General features: G+C 42.4%; 1 protein-coding gene and 1 non-coding gene across 2 annotated transcripts in view; both read right to left on the bottom strand.

Annotated features, from left to right (window-relative positions):
• Nucleotides 1-223: 223 nt before the first annotated feature.
• Nucleotides 224-327, bottom strand: LOC111761219 (U6 spliceosomal RNA). Its single transcript, XR_002794643.2, has one exon. It is a non-coding gene; the product is annotated as a U6 spliceosomal RNA (small nuclear RNA).
• Nucleotides 328-3,200: 2,873 nt separating this feature from the next.
• Nucleotides 3,201-16,785, bottom strand: part of FSTL1 (follistatin like 1) — a 64,003-nt gene continuing 50,418 nt past the window's right edge. Inside the window, exons 7-11 of the mRNA XM_058295763.2 lie at nucleotides 13,437-13,555; nucleotides 12,063-12,175; nucleotides 11,616-11,726; nucleotides 9,129-9,205; nucleotides 3,201-5,898 (exon numbers count right to left, since the gene is read on the bottom strand). Of these exons, the coding sequence (XP_058151746.1) occupies nucleotides 5,854-5,898; nucleotides 9,129-9,205; nucleotides 11,616-11,726; nucleotides 12,063-12,175; nucleotides 13,437-13,555 (465 nt within the window). The 3' untranslated portion in view covers nucleotides 3,201-5,853. The remainder of the gene's footprint in view (nucleotides 5,899-9,128; nucleotides 9,206-11,615; nucleotides 11,727-12,062; nucleotides 12,176-13,436; nucleotides 13,556-16,785) is intronic.

Here is a 16,785-nt window from a genome sequence, read left to right as displayed (position 1 = left end):
TAGCACAGGCTTTCTCGCTTCCATAGCAATGTGTGCTTGTCTCTATCTTTGTTATAGTATGATCCCAAGATTTCACACAAACACTTCTTTCTAAGAAAAGGAACTAAGTTCAATTATCCTTGATAACCCCTTTCTTATGATATTTTTTATTGTATTTTCTTGAAGATACATAGTTCACAAAAAATGTTACATTAAAAAATATAAGAGGTTCCCACATACCCCTAAAAATATGGAACACTTCATGAATTTGCATGTCATTCTTGCGCAGGGGCCATGCTAATCTCTGTATTGTTCCAATTTTAGTATATATGCTGTCAAAGCGAGTACTATACTTTATATCTTAATCCCCTTCCTAGTAGGTAGCTATGTACCCCAATACATAAGTGATGTTGTAAGTCAGGTTGTTCCAAAGGTATCAAAGGAGTTTTTGAGAATGTTTGGGCACACATACAGAAATGAGAATCATCTGTGGTTTATTCAACTTATGTTCATATTACAACCTAAAAGGCTCCTCATCTCACTTAGAAGAAAAGTCAAAGTCCTTATACCGCTGATAAGGAGCACAAGATGTACCCTTCTCATCTTTCACACCCCTGACTGCCCTATCCCTTTTTGTTGTCGAATTCAACTACCCTCTCCTGTGTTTGCTTCAGTCCAGCCATGTTGATACTCCTGTACTGACTTTCTATTGTCTGGAATGCTTTTCTTCGGGTATCATGTGCCTAATTCCCTCATTTCAAGCCTTTGTTCAAATGTCTCTTTCTCACTGAAGCTTATCCTGATCACTCTATTTAAAATTGCAAAGTGAGACATATCCCCTCTTACTCCCAGTCCTCCTTATCTTGCGGTACATTGTTCTTATCACCTTCCAACATATGAACTTCATATTTATTTTGTCTATTGTCTAGCTCTTCTCTCCCTGATAGAATGTAAGGTCCACAAGGGAGAGTTCATAATCTCTTTTGTTCACTGATGAATCCAAACAGTTAGAACAATGCCTGGAACATAGTATACACGGAAAAAATATTTGTTCAATGAACATGAAAGGTACTATCATCAGTCTCCACTTTTCCCTCACAACAGGACTGGAAATAATTGTTAACCAATCATAGAATAGAATGGATTATAGAATATAGTCCTGTTTGGATCCCCTTCTGCCCTGTTCTTAACCCCAGTTGGAATAAACTGTCCTGAACAGGGCCTTCATTATAGCCTTAGATTTAGCTTGTACACTTGCTAAATCTTGCAATGACTGTGCCATGCCACACTCTGTCCTCACCTTAATGGGGCCTTTTCTGTGCTCTCTTTGAGGGCTTCAGAGTTCTGCTCTGTTCTCTGTCTTTATTCTTTGACAGTGGCACAGATTTTAAAGTTCTTTTGTCTAGAACCAAAAAGGAAAAGGATAAGTTGTATTACATAAATAGCAAAGATTTCTACAAGGCAAAGAATACCATAAACAAAGTCAAAGAGGAAAAACAATCTGGCAGAAAATATTTAGCACACTCATGACACTGATTTTACAAATCAATAAGAAAAGGCCAAAAACAAATAGACAATGAGCAAAGGACATGAAAGAAAAGGATAAGAACCAAAAATTCATAGAATGATGTTCAATGTCATGAAAGGAATAATGAAATAAATTAAAAATATAGCAACTGCTTACCTTTCCCCCTCTATCAGAGGCACTTAAGTCTGAAGGCATACAACAGTGTTTGCAAAGATGTAGCCAAACAGACAAACTCACTCTAGATACATTTAGTGGGAATGTAAATTGGTGCAACCTCTTTGAAGGACAGTTGGCAATACCAAACCCCCTGAGAGGATGAGTTTATTCATTGCATTTTTCTTTGATAGGATTTGGACTTTTTTTTTTTTTTATACCATGTGCATATATTATTTTTCCAATAAAAAATAAGTTTAAATAATTAGAAAAAAATAACTTCTATTGCCAGGAGGGCCCTCCCATTCAGGCAGCAACTCGATGCTTCCTATATCACACCATTAAACAGCCCCCAGTAGGGGTTGCCCTGGGTTTACTCTCTACATGCCTCACATCCATGCTAGATTTACTCCAGGGCTCTGAGGGCATCTGCTTAGATCTACCTACTCATTCTTATTTTTTTCTTTCTTCCTCCTTCACCTTATTTCAGAAATAATTCAAGAGGACTGATGGAAACTTGTCACAAGTGCTTCAAAATGAAAGTTAATCAATGTAATTAATACTAATTTTCAAATTTCAAAATATAAAACTTGAGCATAGGAATCAGCCTGACAATTATGTTTTGTCATTTTATTTTAATTAACTTTCATCCCCTGGGCACACATAGTAATTGCAGGAAAAGTGCTCAAAGAACAAGTGGAGGGTGGGCAGATGCCAGTATTTAAAACAGGCTGTGGACAAAGTACTCTTCACACTGGGTTTAAGATTCCATTTTGAGAAATTACAAAGAATCAAACTCTAATGAATACGATCAGTAATCTGTAGCAATAATATAATCAAGGAGTCTGTAATATTTGCTAAGCATTTGGGTAATACTCCCAATTCAAAGAAGGTAACCTCACTCTTAGGGAAGCAAGACTTCTAGAGATGACTAAAATTAAATGTTTAAACCTCATCAACTGTAATGTGTGCTTTTGGAAGATAAAATTATTGGGGATGGGGAGTGCATGACACTTATAAAAATGGAAAGTTAGACAGCAAGCATTTGTCATGTGTCTCCAAAATGCAGAACAGAAGGCCTTACCATTTCCAAGTTAACATCCAGTCTACTTGGAAATGTTTATCCCAGTGGGGTATGTGCCTATCAGGTAAGTCATTAAGGCTATCAACCCATCACTGGCAATGATTCCATGCGCCCTAGGCCTCCTTCCCTGGTTTCTTCGGCCAGTCTCACCAGATGCCATTGCAATCTTTTAAGATCCATTAAGTCATTTAATTTAATCTCCTCCCAATACAGAATGCTCCCTGCCTTCTCATCAGTCCCTACCCCCAGCTCTACCATCTGTGACTCTTTAAAAGAACTTGTTCTACCAATCCCTGAGGAAACTTTCCCTCCCAGCTGCATTCCAAAGGTTTCTTAGGAGAATTTCTTCAGGCCTTTTTTTAAGGCTCCTAAAACCCAAACCTGCCCTACGGATAAAGGGTTAATGTTCTACAACTTTAATTGGTCTAATTGGTGGGAAGGAAACAAATACAACTATTATTTTAATTTCTTTATTTATCAAGTATCAAAAAAAAAGAAGAATCAGGAGTTACAAAACAAGTTAAATGCAATATGGAAGCCAACTAAATACAAATACATTTCACACATAGGCAACAGAAGCCTGTTCAAATCATTCCTTGAAGTCTGACTATTTTAAAATATAGATGTAAGGGAAAGATGTTCAGAGCTTGGTCCACATGGGCTTCTTAGTAGGTGGTAGAGCTCTGCTTTCCAAAAACAGTGATGGAGTCCAGAATCATGACGTGGGAAGGTTTCCATGGACACTGGATCTTCACAGTGTAATATGTTTATAAAACCACACACACATATAGGGAAAGCCTGAGTAAGCTTGCAGTCTAAACCCTGTGCTTTTAGAGGGCTAGAGGAACTGGACCTGACTTAATCCTGTTTATTTGCTCCATGCAAAGGTCTATGCAAGATCTCCCAAACTAAGCTATTTAGTAGCTTTCCATGAATGGTACTGAGATTATGTAACTCAACGCTGCAGACAACAGCTGCCGTATTTACACAGAAGCAGCAGAGCTCAGGAGAAATGTAGATTTGCTTTTAGGAATTCCATGTTGCAGGCTCGGGTAATATTAGATGGCAACCACAGTCCTAAATGTGACTGGTGAAGACACTCCGCACTTGCCCTTTAAACAAATTCTTACTCCTTCCCTCTCCCCTGTAGTGTCCAAGGACTGGCAAAACTTCTTTTGATTAAGGCATGCTGCTGTGAGTTCTCCAAGGCACTTGGACAAGGAGGTACATTTCAGACTGCACAAGTGGGCCTTCAAGAGTGACTTGAAGAGGGATGGTACAAAAGAGCTCAGACTTCTAAACAAAATGGAAAGCTATTTAGAAAAAAATTCCAATCTAGGCACAACAGTTTCTCACTGTGCAGAGAAACCTAATTAATCTCCCTCTAATGTCTGTAATCTGCTTTCTGTTCATGAGATAACATGTCAAGTCTTAATTCTTTGTTATTTCAAATGCATTTTAAACATCTTGTTGGAATGGGGTTAAGTAATCAGAGGCCAAGAGAGATGGAGGAACAACTGATTTCTTACCAATTCAGATTTAAGATTCAATTTTCTTTTTTTCATCTTGAAATTTGAAACCACTTTCTGTCCTCATCTCTAAAGTGGAAGCTATTTGTTTCCAAGAAGAGGTTAAAAAGTGAACACGGAACGGGCTGGTTCTTGTTCCCACTCTCCTCCTAGCCAGGCTTAGCCACAAGGGCTCTACACCACAGCAAGCCTGTGGGGCCGTCCAGACGGAGGTCAAATGCGATCATCTTGTTTTTGGCTGCCTGACTTGTTATTCTAACAAGGTTCCTAAGGAGAAGAGGGAAAAAATCACAGGACCTGTCTCCCTCTGGACCAATGACCAGAACCACAGAATTTAGAATTCATCAAATCTAAAGATGAATCCATTTCCACATGTTCACCGAAGAAACTGAGGCCCAGAAATGAGAAGAGACGAGGCCAAAGGCACTCTCCTAGGTAGTGGTGTATCAATTAGCATATTGGTGGGGATATCGGAAGCCTTGCTTAGCTATACGCCTCTCTCATCTCCAACCTTCTGGAATACTGATTTACACTGAACTTTTCAGTATAAACGAAAACAAATTAGCCTTTTGGATCTTTATACGAAGAATGCTTCCGCCCTGGCTTCTGTCTGAGGCATCCTCTGCTCCCCTGGCAAACTGGTGACCCACTAGAAGGCAGCCAGGGGAGTAAACTCTGGGCTGCATCGAGTGTGTGGCAAAGGTGGGGGAGTCCGGATTATAGTGATCCCTGCACTAGGAGCATAACACATGGAAGAACCCCAAACTCGCCTCACCTGTAAAATGGTAGGACTACTGAAAAAAAAATTACAAAAGCTTAATTTCTAGGAAAGAAAATAAAATATTAAAAACCACAATAATACAATGATAATAACTGAAAATGACGTCAACATGCCAAAAAAAAAGTGTTTTACAGAAGAATAGCACCTTTGGTGAAAAGTATTTTTATAAATTTGGCTATATCGCTAAGAGGCTTGAAGTATACAAGTATCTGCATCATGTGGGAAGACCCTCCAAAAACTCCATTCAAGCCTAAGGGACACCAGGAAACTAGCAGGATGGATGTGTACCTGAAGGCAGCGGTTGGGACCATGAGGAGAAGCAGAGATGCTGGAGATCTGTCATGCAGATGGCAAAGAGAAGTGGCCGGATGCAGAAGACATTCCTCTCTGTTAAGTGTCCCAAGCCCTTTCCTCCAGGAATGGCCTGATAACCTCTCTTTGGCATTGCCTGCACTCCCTGCAGCATGTTTATAACTGTGGTGGACTCAAAAGGGGTTTGCACCTGGGTCTGCTCCTCTCCCAAACCTAATGCAGTTGCCTTCTACCTCTCTAGCCCCACAGCACTGTTTACAGTTTCTCTCAAAGCACTTCTAGAAATGAAGGCTAGGGCCTGTCCCCTCCTTAGCCAGCCATTCCCATTCCCTTTATTGCTCAACAAATAAACGAAATAAAATTCATTGCTATACAAGCAAAATACTGGTGATTCGGTGATTGTAGCAGACACTTGCATATAGTGTATTGAGCGCTGAGTAGAAGAGAAGGTGCCAGGCTCCAGACACCACTCCCAGATGCCTTCTCATTAGATCTCTTTGGTGCTCATCCTCTTGGTCTTTTCAGCTGTTTCCTTTGAGAAAGAAGAGAAAATAAGGATCAATAAAATATAAAAAATCTTTTGCATTCATCTGTCCCCAAGACTATACTGCATTGACAGATAGATGCTCATCATGTTGAATTTAGTTCTGTTTGCTTGTCTGGCTTCTCCACGGATGATGGGACAACTTGAGGGCAAGGACCTCTTACCATTAATTCCCTGTGCTCAGCCAGCATACTGCTTAGCATGTAGGAGCTGTGTATTGAATTAAGAGCTGTCCTCATTGGAACTCCTACGAAACCAGCAGATCAGGTTTTATTGTCCCCTTTTTAAGATGAAGGAAAGGGTACTAAGTGGAAGTGCTACAAGATATTCAGAATCCAAATCCAGAGAAGTGCTAAGAGCAACAGCCTCTGGAGGAAGACAGCCTGAGCTTGAACTATCGCTGTGCTCCTTTCTGTGTGATCTTGGGCATATTGTGAAGACTTTCTGTCGGTCAAAGTCCTCAGCAATAAAATGAGGTTAATCATAATACCACTTCTTGCAACAGTGCCTGTATTTCTACAAAGGAGATATATGACTGGTCAATTAGCACAGGAAAAGATGCTCAAATCAAAACCACAATGAAAGACTATTTCATACCCTATAGGGTGGCTAAAATAAAAATGCTAGACAATAACAAGTATTGGTCTGGAAAAATGGAATTCCTAATACACTGGTGATGGGAATGAAAAATGGTGCAACCACTTTGGAAAAAAGTCTGGAATTCCTCAAAAAAAGAAAACATAGAGATACCACGTGACCCAGCAACTCTGCTTCGAGGTATATACACAAGGGGACAGAAAACATATGCCCACACACATGTGCACAATTGTTCACTGCAGCAGTGTTTGTAACAGCCAGAAAGTAAAGACAACCCAAAGTCCAACAACCAATCGATACAATGGAATATTATTTACCTATAATAAAAGAAAGAAATACTGACACAGGCTACAACATGGATGACCTCTGAAAACATTATGCTAAGTGAAATAAGCCAGATACAAAAGGACAAATATCATATTATTCTATTTATTTGAAATGTCCAGAATAGGCGGAGCTACAGAGTCAGAAAGTAGATTAGTGGTTGCTGGGGGCTGGAGGAGGGAAGAATGGGGATGCTGCTAAAGAGAACGGAGTTTCTTCTTCGTGTAATAAAAAGGTTTTGGAATTAGATAGTGATGATGGTTGCCCAAACTTGTGATGTACTAAAAACCACAGTACTGTACACTTTAGAAGGGTGAATTTTATGATACATGAATTATATCTTAATAAAAAAAATTAAATAAGAAAAAAATACAACCACAGTGCTGGCATCTAGCACACATGGTTGGTGTCCCACCACAATCCTGGTCCTTAATATTTCAGTGTGAGCTGGAATGACTTCTTACTGCCAGCACCTGCATCTCTTGGCCTGAGGGCTTTCTCTGGCTGCTGGAGCCTGTTCTACTCACATACACAAATGCAGGCAAGCCAGAAATGCCAGAGAATACCCCAGTTCCCTTCCCCTCAGGTCCAGTAACTGTTACGAGTTGCCCAGCAGAATTAGGCTCCGCTTGCCCACAGCGGTAACTTGCCTGAATACACATTCTTTACTGTTTCTTTCCCTTCTTGGGATCATTTCCCAACTCCCTTTCTGCTGTTTCCTGGGATTGCCTCCCAAATAAACTATTTGCACTTCAATCCTTGTCTCATGATCTCCTGAGGGATCTCACATAAACTAAAGACACTTAACAATGTTACCTGTTGTTAACTCACTTCCCACTGTCTACAGTGATAATCTACTTTGAACTACCTTATACTATTAAAAATTTCCCTCTTTTATGGGGCTCTGTTCATTTGGAGACTCAAGACTGCTGAAATATGAAAAACAAAAGACAATGGGTTTCTGCTTAAAAAATTGGTACGAGGTCTCTGCATTATCAGTGCTAATGACAAAATGCATAATGTGGTAGTATGAAAAGGTCATGTCCTTAGAGCTAATCCATTCCTGTGGGTGTGATCCTGAATCAGCAGAGACAGAGAGAAGTGCCCAGAAGCTGAGGTCAAGGCAGCAAAGAAGCGGGAAGAAACCCAAGAAGCAGGAAGCTGTGGGCAACAAGAGCGCAGAGGAGGGAGAGCCCTAGCAGACACCTCCACACACCTTGCCATGTGAGAGAGGAGTCCAGGATCACTGACAGCCTGTCTTCAGGGCGAAAAAGCAACACCTGATGAAGACTTGATTTGGACATTTTTCTTGGCTTCAGAACTGTAAGCTTTTAAACTAATAAATCCCCTTTGTAAAAGCCAACCCATTTCTGGTATACTGCCTTGGCAGCCTTTAGCAAACTAAAATACATAAAGAATAATCAATAAATATGAGCAATTGTTATTAATAGTTACTTAGACTTCTGTCAAATATTCTATCTCAATAGTTTAGCAGTTCTTATGACCATTATATTCCTTACAGAGTTTTATGTCAGAGAGGACTTGTATTTCTAGACCCAGTCAACAGCCAGGTTATCTAAGGTACAATATCCATTCTTAAAAACATCATGGCAAGTCAGTGGAAAGATGGGTCCAGGGGTCTAGCAGTTCCATGTTTTCTTCAGGTCCTTAGCATAAGATCTCAGTGGATCACTATTCTACCAGGAACCTCGTCCCCAAGGAGATCCTCAATGACATAGAACTGAATAGACTTCTTATTGTTTTCTCAAGTCTCAAGGAAGGAGAACCTCTCAGTTCCCTGTGCTTGTCAATCCCAGGCTGTTTTCTGGCCAGCCTGGCATTTAAATTAAATCCTTTCTGCTGCAAAATCCACTAATTTCTTGCACATGGAATACTAACTATGTACTAGGCACCGTGCTAGACGGGGGGATACAACAATGAACAAGTCACGGAGCCTGCCCTCGAGGAGCTACCATCTTTAGGTCTGGGTACTGGTCATGACTGTACTTCTTTAGACCACGCTCATTTGCAGCCCCTCAGCTGGCTGATGCTTCCTTATGCAGCAACCGGCCAAGTTCTAACCTACACGTGCCAGGGCCTGCTGGACCCCACCAGAGCTCCATCAGGGAACTACCCAAAGCATGAATTGATACTAATGGTGTGAAGGTATCATTCAGGACCTGGTCTGTTGAACAGAGTACATCTCTGCGATCTCCTCGGGCACAGGTAGTAACCCTGTGGTAGAAGAGCCTGGGTGGCAGCAGTGATACCTGAGCAGCATGGAGGCTGCCACTCACCTGGTGCTTTTGGAGCTTCTGCACATATCTAGTCATCTCCTCCTCTCTCTGGGTCTGGAGGCCCTTCTGATTTTTTCCTGCAAAAAGAACCAAGGTTCAGAGCAGTGGCACCTACCTTTTTGGGTCTCAGTCTGATCTCCCGTTTAACCTGAGGAAGGAAACGTGAATAACCTAGACCATGCTTCTCTGAATACGCAGGCATGAAGTGTCCCAGTGCAACTGATACCTCCAAGGAAGCACATGTGAACAAAACAATCTACCCACCACTCCCCTGTGGCTGCTCTTCTAGTGTCTCATTTAACTGCTCCTAGCACATCCAAGCCACTGCTGACCCTGCAGAATAAACTTCGCTGAACACCTGGATCCTGAACCAGGAAGTTCCCTTAGGACAGTGATTCTTAACCATTTAGAGCCTCAAATTTCCTGGAGAACATCTAAAACAATTGTCAGATTCTGATTTCTGTGAGGTAGGGCCTGGGCACCATTAAGTTTTCGAGGCTCTCTAGGAGATTCTAATGAGCAGCCAAGGTTGATAATCCAATCACTGCATCTAGCAATGTTTCTCAAACTTGCAGTGATTAAATAAAAGTCACCTAGAATATATCTTAAAACACAAAGGCTCCCCAGCTGCTTTTTTTTTTAAGATCTAGAATCAGTAGGTTGGGAATGAAGCCCAGGAATCTGTATGTTCATCATCAGGAAACACTGCCAAGGCATGCCTTTCTAACATTGGCATCAATCTGCCCCTCACACCAGTTTTCTTTGGCTCTGGCTCCACCTGGTTGCACATCCTGATACACCTTGTTTGCCCTATTTGGATTTGTGATATAGATCAGACTGCTAACTTTTAGCTACCGACCTGGAATGCTGCCTCTGTAATTTCCTCTCATACCCACTGCCTGCACACCAAGCCCTGATGGGGCCTCTGGAGCACCACCATCTGGATTGCCCTTTATACCAACATACAGGTCTGAACCCACCCAGGGAAGTAGGATAAGTAGTTCAGAGATGCGTGGCTATAGGAATGGGCATTATTCCATGGGAGAGCTCATTTGGCTTTTGGCTAATGCATGTCACAGGGTTTACTACTCATATTATCAAGATTAGGGCTCTGTAAATCAGCTGATGCCTACTCTATGTCCTAGAAAGGGAGGGCTACCTTTACAAAGACAGAGCAGGAGCACTTAGGTGTGGAGAGCTATGATGGGAGTGTTGGGAAGTTAAGACACCGGGTTTTACAGAACAGAAAGCTGAGACAGGGTGTACTGTTTTGAGACATTCTCTATTGGATGCAGTAGTGTCGTGTGCTTGGCGAGGCTTCTCTGGCTTGGTCTTGTCCTCCAGCAACTACTAGGACTTTCTAATGTCTAAATAGCCTTTTTGCTCCCTCACTCATACCTGGAGTGAGGTTGGCCTCCTGCCTCCCTGAACCGAGCAGTCTTGCTCCTGGGCAGTGGGAGACAGGTGAGCCCCTGGTCAGTACTGAGTTCCATCTGTACTGTTGGTGCTCCCTGGGCTCCTTGCCTAGAAGAACCTCTTCCTGGGTCCCCTGGCCCGTCTCCCAGGTAACATCGCATGTGATCTTCCTGAACATGGTCCTAGGAATCAGCCTGCTCTTTCTTACCTGTTTGACTTCTTAAAATATAAATTTATGTTCACCCCATTGCTCATAAGCCTTTCGGGCCTGGTTCCTTCCAAATCACCTTTTTCCTCAAATCCCACATGACTCTCCATTCTAGACCTGGCTTCTCTGTCTTGCCTCCAGTCTGAATCGTGCCTGGATCCTTGGTGGGACTTGGCTTTAATTCAAGCATCCCTCTTCACCTCTGACCTCAGTAGTCCCAGGATCTTGATGGGACACCAGAAGCTCCACCATACCCATAGCCTCTCTCTCCACTGCCTCCCCTCCAAATCCCCTTTGACACTTCTATTTCCACAAGCCATCCCATCCATGTCCCAACTGTCTTAACTTTTTTGTATGATTACCCAATTTTGTTAGTTCAAAGAGGGCCTAAGAACATTTTTCCTTTATCTTCCGGGTATGGCAAGGAAGAGTCATCTTACCTTTCAACTGCCTGTCTTTCACATAGTATTTCCTAAGGTATAATAAGGACTGAGTGGGTTAATATGGAAAATACTTAGAAGAGTGTTTGGCACACAGCAAGTATTAAATAAGAATTTGTTTTCACTGTTATTATTATTCCAATCTCATGTCAACATTTACTCTTGCTCTGGGACTTGGTCCTTTCCCATGCCAACCCTCTGGAGTAAGTTTTGAATTTAATGCATCTGGGGTAAGTGGTTTGGCCTCCAGCTGCCCACTAGGAGCTCTGGCATTTCAAGTTTGAACCCGTTACTTGCTCCCCACATCCTTTTTCCCAGCCACTACACTCCTCTCCGTTATCCCTGCCCTGACTTCTCTCATGGGTATTTCACAAAGGACGTTCTCTCCGTGCTGTTCTTTTCTCTGCCTGAGGCACAGCTCACCGTCACAGGTCATAGCTGTGCAGACCCAGTTTCCACAGGCACAGACACAGCGATTACAGTCCACCTCGGTCTCGGCTCCATCTGCGTATGTCTCATCCTCCAGGGCACACTCTGTTGGGTCCAGAAATAAGGGGCAACAGTTTGGGTTGTGAGGGTGGAAAAGGCGGTCTTTACTTAAGTCTCTGTACCTTAATCTTTTCTCAGACAAAACCTGCCTGTCCCTCAGCAGCACTCTATTTGAGTACCCACCCTGCCCCAGCATCAACCCAAAGAATTATGGGTCCTAATCTCACTGAGGAGATGAGGTACTTGGGCCCAATATAAAGTCATGAGAGAGGATTTTCTCAGCAAGTTGTGTAAAACTCCACCAATCCTGTCAATCACACCCCCCAATATCCCCACCTCCTACTATTCCCTATTTCTTAGGTTAAGGTGAGGGAATCATACTCTTCTCTGGGGGTTTGAAAGATGGGTTGAGGCACTTGAGGAACTCTTGGAAGCTGAGTTTCCAGTCAGCATTTTCATCAGACAGTTCAATGAGAGCATCAACACAGAGTCCTCTGAAATGAAAAACAAGAGAAATGTGTCAGCAAAACCTTGGCTCTACTTCTGAGGCAAAGAAATTAAGCATTAGGATGCACTTGCTATCATGTACATTGGAGCTTTTGTAGGAGGTCAAGAAGGCGAGTGTTGACTGAGAAAGTTTTCTCTCTACACTGACCTCCGATTACCATTATCTGTGTCTTGAGCACTTTGGAATCCTATCTTTATTTTGTTATTCTAGATATTAGACCATTCCGATATTCAAACATTCCTCCCCAAACAAGTAATGTTTCCTGCATTGTTTTATTCGCCTTGATTGACATGTGTTAACTTCCTGTACACCATCCACTAGCAATTGACTTTCCCATGTTTAAGTGTCAAGTCAGCCAAACTAGAAAAACCAAAAAGAAGAGATACGAAGAGATGATATAAAAGGAATAAGGGATTGGAAGGAATGTAGAGTTCAAGCAAGAATCCCCAACCTAGAAAGGGGATAAAAAGATTTTTCAGGAGCGGGGTTCTCCCAGTTCTTTCCCCACTGCCTTGGCCTGGATTTGAGTCTGGCTTCCACAACTTACTACCCAAATGGACTTGAGCTAGTTATTCAACCTTTCTGAGCCTGTTTCCCCATCTGTAAAATGAGGACAAGGAGCCCTCCTTGTTCAAGGATCAAACGTTGAAATTATAAAAAACAAGTGCCAAATGTCAGTTACTCTAGGTTATCAAAAGATGAAGGATTTGCAGATCTGATACTTATAGTCATGGACTATTATTAAGAAAGAATCTTTTTAGAAGGTGGACTTTGCTTTGTATTTCTTTTGAACAGAAGAGGTGCTTTTTCTATTTTTAATTCTTATACATATACTGGAACCACCCAGAAATTTCTAAGGGGTTAATTTTATTAATATTTACTCTAGAATAATACCAGAAAAGGGAAGGCACATACTCATATTTGTAACAATTAGGGCTCTATATATGAAATAACACTGTTTATCTTAAAAATCAGAATTAAAGCCTTTTCAGGCACACAGTTAAATAAGCATATTAATATAATTCCTTCATTCTTTCTGTTCCTTAAGAGTTTTGTCCAAAAACAATAATTATTTAATCAGATATTGATGTTCAATATTATCGGTTTTGTAATATGAACAGACTAGAACAGGAAAGAAATCCTATTTTGCTTTTTACTCCACATTTCCAGAAAGAAAGCAGTTCACGTTCCCTCTCCCATCAGCCCTTCCCTTGTGGAGCACGTCCTCACCCCCAGGCGCCACTCACCTAAGCAGCTTGTTGTTCTCCTTGTCTGCATAGGTGGTGATGTTGATGGTGGTTTCGTTCTGCTCCACAAATTTCAGGAATTCGCTGGAGTCCAAGTGAGAATCACCATTATCAAAGTTCTAGAAAGAGGATGAAGAGAACTTTCAAGAAAGTTCTATAGAGCCCCAGTTCCATCACGCCCCCTCAGCCTGCCCCACCTCTGGTTCATCTTGTTCTTGTCAGATTCCAAGCCTGCCCTGGCCTGGCATCAGACCACCTCATCAACAAAGGCTGGAATTCCTGGGGGATCCAGAGAAGGTACCTGGGTCCCAAGATGAGACCGTGAAAGTGCCTGGGCAGAGACCTTGCAGACTTTTCAAATCCAGATCCTGCTCTGGAGGGAAGCCTGAAAAGAGGCTTGAGCTGACCAAGAAGCCTGGGTGCCTGAGCGCGCTCTTTAGCCCCATCTCTGACAGTGTCCTGCAGACATCCTCAAATTTATTCTTGAGTTCAGACCAGCTACCACACATGGTCTCAAACTCTGATGAACACGCAATGGCACAGTCTAAAGTTGCAAGCTGCAAATCAGAATCTCTGCAGTAGAGACCAAAATATGCTTTTTAAACAAGTTCCTCAAGACCAACGATGCAGGTGACCCGCAGGGTTCGCTTTAGGAATCATAGGACCATTTCTTGCCACTTGGCTTCCAGTCTTTCTGCCTTGATATCAGGGCTTAACTGTAACACTGATACCCCTGACCAACCATATCATTAAGAAGCTGTGGCAGTTTGATATTATTTGTGAATTCCAAAAAGAGAGATTATGTTTCTAAACAGTTCTGTTTCTTTGGGCCTGATAAGCCTTTGTAATAAAATCAGAGATTTCACTTTTACTTGATTAACTAAGATTAGGGCTTTGATTCAGCTATGTCAGTAGGATGTTGAGTCCCCACCCCTTGGTGGCTCTGTTCCTTCTTTGGCAAAATGCTGACCCAAGGCCATAGCCATCTGGGACCATTCAAGATGCCCTGCCCCATCTGCCCTATCTGAAGGAGGGTGTTACCTTCAAGGTGCTGATCAAATTTCAAGTTGTGTACTGTTATTCTCCTAATTCCAGCAGCATTTCCCCTCTAAATTCCTTCCCTAGACTGTCTAATTCTGCTACCCTGGGGAATTAGCAGCTTCCCAAGTCAATTTCAAAGTGGCTCCCCAGACGGTGCAAGGGATTATTCTGGAGCCAAAGTATGTTCAGATTTCCAGATAGAAGGGAAAGATGTAGCTACTGACTCTCCTTTCTGACTGTCATGTATCACCTGTACTCCACTCTAAGTTGTATATTTTCCCATGGCATGTATAATGACAGGTATTTATAAAACAATTACAGAGGCCTTTGTTTTTTTTTTTTAAAGATATTGCTCTTTTTTTCCTTTTTTTTTTAAGATTTATTTATTTATTTATTTCTCTCTCCTTACCCCCAACCCCCTGCCCCGGTTGTTTGTTCTCTGTGTCTATTTGCTGCGTCATCTTCTTTGTCCGCTTCTGTTGTTGTCAGCAGCTCGGGAATCTGTTTCTTTTTGTTGTGTCATCTTGCTGTGTCAGCTCTCCGTGTGTGCGGTGCCATTCCTGGGCAGGCTGCACTTTCTTTTGCACTGGGCAGCTCTCCTTATGGGGTGCACTCTTTGCGCGTGGGGCTCCCCTATGCAGGGGACACCGCTGCGTGGCACGGCACTCCTTGCCCACATCAGCACTGCGCATGCAGAGGCCCTTGTTTATCATTCTTATTTATGTACTTATTTATCATTCTTATTCTAATTCCTAGGAACAGGTCTCAGATGTTCTCTATTCACTATACATTTACCTGAAGAAACTTCCCTTAGTGTCCACCTTCTCAGGTCTTGATTAATTAATGGTGAATAACTGATTAAGACGTTCAGCCAGGTGTCATTCTTTTTTTTTTTCCTCACTGTCTGAAAGATTTTTATTAATTCTTCTGCCAAACACAACACTGATTTCCATAAAAATTATTTCAGGTAAGAAATAGAAAGTCAATGGAAAAAAAAAAGTTGTGGCCTTGAGCTATGAAATATTGCTTTAATACACTTGATCGCAAAATTTAGAAATCACTGTGAAGATGTTAATTATTGTTGGCCTTCAGCAATGAATGGATTGCAGCTTTATTGTGACTTCCCCAAAAATGCTTTGCAGCACCTAACACACTGCTGCTACACAGTCTCAAAAAAATATGGAATGCTGGGCAACATAGAGCAACCCTCACAGACCTCAACATCATTGGGGCCAGATGACAGAGTCAGTGCAGAGAGAGGAAGGGTCTAGCAATATCCACAGGCCTCATTCAGAGGGCACCAGGGAGCATCTGCACATGTTATATTCAACTATAGCTCAGGCATCTCTAGAAAGTTAACAGCGGTGCTGCATGCACACACTTCAAATTCAGTGGGACCAAGAATCCAGGAAAGGCCTGGAGCTGACAGGAGGTCCCAGCCTGCCTGCATTCACACAACTTATGAATTATTGAACAAAATAAGGGCTCTGTTGGGCCCCCAAGGCCACATCTGTACATAGAATCTACAAGAGCACGGAGGTCGGGTGCCTGCCCCAGAACCAGCCTGGAATGCCTGGACCTGCCTGTGGGGTCATGATCTTGGACCATAATTCACTTGGCCTCTGTCTAGCCAACCAGTTACCAAGGCATGTGGCTCTGGATGCCTTACTTCCAGGCTCTGTAAGTGGTTAACAGTGCTTTCCTCATATGACATCATAAGGCTGTGGAAAGGTGGGAAGATGTGTGCTACGAGACCTGCTGGGGCTTATCATTGTGTGTTCGGAGGCTGTTCAGAGGAGGCAGATTGGGCTTCACTCACACAAAGCAGGTGCGGATATGATGCCAAGATACGGGATGTAAGAAGACTGGCTCTAGTTTCAGCCCTGGCCATCAAAGTCACATGGTGTGTGTCTGACATGGCCATGAAAGTCTGTTTCTTCCCTTCTTTATTCTGTTAGACTTTCATCTAAGAAACGGTGATCGAATCACCAGTTGAGGTGAACGTCTCTTTGAAGTACCAGATCTCTTGCCATCAGGCAGCTGTTTCACATGGTGGGAGACTCAGAGTCTTCCTTTGAAGACAGAACCACACAGGACTATGAAAAGCACTGAAGGGTTGGGAGTGAAACCCTCCCATTTTCTTTTGGAAGACACTGCCGGAGTATCTGGGAAGAGAGTCTGTGTTTGTCAGTCATGATCAATTTTTTTTAGTCTGGAATGAGAATGCCCTAGAGAAGAACTACTTTCTTAAGGGCCTTGCAGTTTTCAGATGGGATCATGTTAGTGAGTTACCGTAGGAGGAGGTGAA

This window comes from Dasypus novemcinctus, chromosome 4, assembly GCF_030445035.2.
Source record: "Dasypus novemcinctus isolate mDasNov1 chromosome 4, mDasNov1.1.hap2, whole genome shotgun sequence".
In the NCBI taxonomy this organism is placed as follows: domain Eukaryota; kingdom Metazoa; phylum Chordata; class Mammalia; order Cingulata; family Dasypodidae; genus Dasypus; species Dasypus novemcinctus.
Note: the sequence above shows the minus strand (reverse complement) of the source record. Positions and strands in the feature narration are given on the sequence as shown.